The 4,836-nt window shown below is 37.6% G+C and overlaps 1 protein-coding gene across 3 annotated transcripts in view; it reads right to left on the bottom strand.

The window, feature by feature from the left end:
* Positions 1 to 933: 933 nt before the first annotated feature.
* The window catches only part of LOC104983350 (chromosome unknown open reading frame, human C5orf28), a 20,126-nt gene continuing 16,223 nt past the window's right edge, over positions 934 to 4,836 (bottom strand). For all 3 annotated transcript variants that reach the window (XM_010832792.1, XM_010832789.1, XM_010832790.1), the window contains exon 4: positions 934 to 2,816. In XM_010832792.1, coding sequence (XP_010831094.1) covers positions 2,481 to 2,816 — 336 coding nt within the window. In that variant the 3' untranslated portion in view covers positions 934 to 2,480. The remainder of the gene's footprint in view (positions 2,817 to 4,836) is intronic.

Here is a 4,836-nt window from a genome sequence, read left to right as displayed (position 1 = left end):
GATGAACTATGGACGGAGGTTCGTGACATTGTACAGGAGACAGGGATCAAGACCATCCCCATGGAAAACAAATGCAAAAAAGCAAAATGGCTGTCTGAGGAGGCCTTACAAATAGCTGTGAAAAGAAGAGAAGTGAAAAGCAAAGGAGAAAAGGAAAGATATAAGCATCTGAATGCAGAGTTCCAAAGAATAGCAAGAAGAGATAAGAAAGCCTTCCTCAGCGATCAATGCAAAGAAATAGAGGAAAACAACAGAATGGGAAAGACTAGAGATCTCTTCAAGAAAATTAGATACCAAGGGAACATTTCATGCAAAGATGGGCTCGATAAAGGACAGAAATGGTATGGACCTAACAGAAGCAGACGATATTAAGAAGAGGTGGCAGGGGTTCTTAGGCTACTGCTAAAAGAAAGTAGGCTTGGGATGAGTAGAAAACAGTTTATTGGTAGAAGTTCTCCTGAGTAGCCAGTATAACAGAAGTGGCTCAAGAGACCAGTAGGCTGGGAGGTCAGATCAGTGATACAGCCAAGACAGAAACATTACAAGAAAGGAGAATGTCTAGAGAATAGAGAAAACACACATGTACAAGGACGATACAACGTAAGTTGTATTGACACAAGCTCTTCCACTAAGAGAAGGAACACAATGGTGGCATGGGAACTTGGTCACTATATCTCTACAGGTTACAACCACTGCTTTCAGAGACCACTTAGAGGACAATAAACGTTTCTGATGGTGGAGGTAGGAACAAAGATAAAGCCACACTTAAAATCTGAAGTGACTGTTTAAGCAAGGAGACATGGTCAAAGTGAGTTCCCATTCTAATAAAGTTAGGACAACCTCCAAAATGCCCATGTGACATTCTTATTTAAGGCCCTATATTTTTATGATATTAATTTGTTTAATACAGAGAAGGGAAAAAAGGGAGAGTTGTGTAATTCAGTCAGAAAAATGACACAAGATAACTTTATTTCCATGGATTTCTAAAATCAAATGCTTTTAAAAAATCTCTACCTTAATCAATTTACCCCCACTATATAATGTATACTATTAAACCAACCAAATTGACACAGTAATTGCTCTGGAAAGACAAGAACAGATTGTAAGGGTGAATTATTTTATAAAATATAACAGATTGCAACCAATTAGTTAACAAGAAGAAGAAAAACTAAAGAGCCTGACCGTTTATAACAATTTACAGAACTCTGTTAACTTAATAAGAAAAACCTGCTTTGGATAAGGCATCGCTTCATCACTTCTCAGAGATTAAGGCACAAAATCACCAGCATTACAAACTCAAACGTGTAAGAAAATCTGAAGACAGCAGCTGGTACAAATGCCACAAAAACAAAAACAGGTGCTTTGGGGGCACCGACTTATATCAAAGTAACATTAAACTGCAAATGTAAAGCTTACAGCAACTCAATTTTCCTTCTCCAATGAAGGTTAATCATTTGTTAACAGAAGATCAACTTAAAGAACAGAGGAAAAAGCCAATCTCTTAATACTACCTTTTTTGGGGAAAAAAAAAAATTGTCAGTATCAGGCAAATTTTTAAGAAACGATTTAGCTGGTATAGTATTTTAGAATAGCATATAAACAAATTGATAGCAACTAAAGCAATTTTAATGGCACATTCAGGAGCTTACATTTGAAATGACATTATTGGTTAGGTCCTTTTTTGTGGATTCTATGGTGATGGGTCAAGTATCAATATTTTGTTAATGTTAACTTTAAACAAATATTTTGTTAAATTTAGTTATGTTTTTCAAAACAGTTAAAACTCCAACACATGAGATTTGAGGGCAAAGATACTGGAAAGTAGTACTTCGGTAGAATGTTACTACAGCCAACACATTATAATAATTTCCCAAAGTTATTTCTGAAACAATAATCTAGGTCTAATGCTGTTGTCTTTTAAGAATATTATAAATGCACTAAAGCAGTTTCTGCCAGTAGTCACAACTCACTAAAGCACTTGGCAAATGAGTCAGGATCAAAATATATGAAACGAAGAAACGTTAGCATTCATTATACATCTTATTCATAATCTCATTTACTTTGCCCATTTTCTTATCTCAGTATCTCAGGAAAACTTGGATCCAAATAAAATGCTAACGTTCCACAAATTAATCATCCCAAAATTTGAGCTGTTTTTCATCAGGAAATGAATTACCTTAAAGGTATATTTCCAGAAAACTTAACTGGATGTTAATCTAATAATATTAGTAAAGCCAGATAAAGAAAAGAAATAATAAAATATACCATGGAGTGAAACTCTGATATTGCACTACAGTGTTATAGAAGAAAGGAATACAACAAATACAGATAATTTTTTAAGAAATGTACATGCCTCCTGAGCAGGAGGATTTAGGAATTATAATAATTACTATAAGTGCCTTATATGTGTTTTAAATTCACTTTAATGTTGGTTGTCATTGTCTCAACCAGTGGTCCTCAAAGACTGCCATGTGGTTATCTCACACATCAATATGAATTCCATGTTTTGAAGACATCATTTGTCTGGTCCCTGTGAAATACATGACGAATGAACAGATGTGAGGTAGAGATGATGTGATTATTACATAAAGCCAAAATGGCAAAGGAGAAGTTTTTCCAAATGGGCACATCCACAAGCCATGGCGAATTCCATCTCGGATGTGGTGTGAGGTCCAGGATATAAATAACATCCAGGGAAGAAAGCACCATGAGTCTTTAAGCTTGAAGAAGTGCATTGTAAACTTTAGGGTCAGAACCACAGTGGGTATCACAGTAGAACAGTGAAGGAAAGGGCGTCGTGGAAGACTCAGAGCAGCCTGCAGGGAGAAAGCGGTAGCTAGTATCATCTCCTTCTCGGCAAACAGCACTTTATAGATGCTGCCTAACATCGTAAGTATGTTTTCCTGCAGTCTACCGGAAATGCAAAGGGAACATTTTCTATGTCACCTCCAAATACACTTTGCACTAAAAATGAAATCAAGATCTCAAGAACATGTGACTAACTTCTTAAAGTTTCCTACTATGTGCTCAGAAAAGTCACAATACAATTTATATCCTAAATGTATGGTTAGAGTAAATTTGGAGTTTTAAAGAATTGTTTGGGGCCTCTAAGAGCCATGAAAAAGTCTCACAATTGAATAAAATACACTTCAATTAAACATAAAAAACTGTGAGGTATAGTTGATTTACAATGTTATATTAATTTCAGGTATACAACTTAGCTATACAATTTTTTAATTGGTTATATTCCATTTAACATTGTTATAGAATATTGGTTATATTTCCTGCTCTGTACATTACATCTTTGTATTTTAATTATTCTATACTTAGTAGTTTGTATCTCATAATTCCTTTCTCCTATCCTGCCTCTCCCCTACTCCATTCTTCAATTAATAAATGCATAAAAGGGGAGTATTTTTGTTGTAACTATTTTATATTAGCCTTGAATACTTTCAAATTTATTTACAAAAGCATTAGAAAGACTGTATTATTTTAAACATGATTTGAAAGTTGAGTTAAATAAACCAATAGAATTTCTAAACCATTGTAAAAATGTAATCAATATCTAAACAAATGCAAGTTTTCCAGGCTTAATTCGTGAATGATCCACGGGAAACTCTTGGAGATGACGAAGGACAGAGAGGCCTGCCGTGCTGCAGTCCATGGTGTCACAGAGTCAGGCATGACTTAGCGACTGAACAACAACAACTTGCTAAACATCAATCAAAGAGTTTATTTATTCTACATTCTTATCCTTCTCCCTTCTCCATACTTTCAGTTGTCTATTTCTATTCTGTCAAAACATAAAACATTTCTGCATTATGCCGTTTTAGTCTCCACCTTTGTTTTTAAGTTCTATGCTGCGCTGTGTTTAGCAGCTCAGTCATGTCCGACTCTGTGACACCATGGACTGCAGCCTGCCAGGCTCCTCTGTCCATGGGGACTCTCCAGGCAAGAATATTGGAGTGGGTTGCCATGCCCTCCTCCAGGGGAATCTTCCCAACCCAGGGATTGAACCCAGGTCTCCTGCATTGCAGATGGATTCTTTACCATCTGAGCTATCAGGGAGCTACTGGAGTGAGTAGCCTATCCCTTCTCCAGGGGATCTTCCTAACCCAGGAATGAAACCAGGGTTTTAAGTTCTATACCCACAGCATAACATGCTCCCTAATAACAGGGTGGGATGGGGCGCCTATGGTAGTCACTGCTCGGAGGAGAGCAACAGCCTCCTGTTGAGATGATTAGTAGTTACGCTCTGGATGTATGGACAGATATTGACTATTTACATTAATAGTTTCTAAGGAAGAAACTTCCCTGGTGGTTCAGACGGTAAAGAGTCTGCCTGCAAGGCGGGAGACCCAGGTTCGATCCCTGGGTCGGGAAGATCCCCTGGAGAAGGAAATGGCAACCCACTCCAGTATTCTTGCCTGGAAAATCCCATGGACAGAGGAGCCTGGGCTACAGTCCATGGGGTAGCAAATAGTTGGACACAACTTAGTGACTAACACACACACACAAGGAGGAAACAAGATATTTCTGTTGCTTGCCTGATTTCTAAAATATTCATGCAGAACCTTTATTCATAAATAATAAAAGAAGGATATATCATAAAATCATAGAAGTAAAAAATAGATAGGGCTTCCCAGGTTGCACCAGTGGTAAAGAACCCACCTATAATACAGGAGACTTAAGAGATCCAGTTTCCATCCCTGGGTGGGGGAGATTCCCTGGAGAAGGGCATGGCAACCCACTCCAGTATTCTTATCTGGAGAACCCCATGGACAGAGGAACCTGGTGGGCTACAGTCCATAGGGTCACACAAAGTCGGATACAACT

Source organism: Bison bison, unplaced genomic scaffold (assembly GCF_000754665.1).
Source record: "Bison bison bison isolate TAMUID 2011002044 unplaced genomic scaffold, Bison_UMD1.0 scf7180017862275, whole genome shotgun sequence".
In the NCBI taxonomy this organism is placed as follows: Eukaryota; Metazoa; Chordata; class Mammalia; order Artiodactyla; family Bovidae; genus Bison; species Bison bison.
Note: the sequence above shows the minus strand (reverse complement) of the source record. Positions and strands in the feature narration are given on the sequence as shown.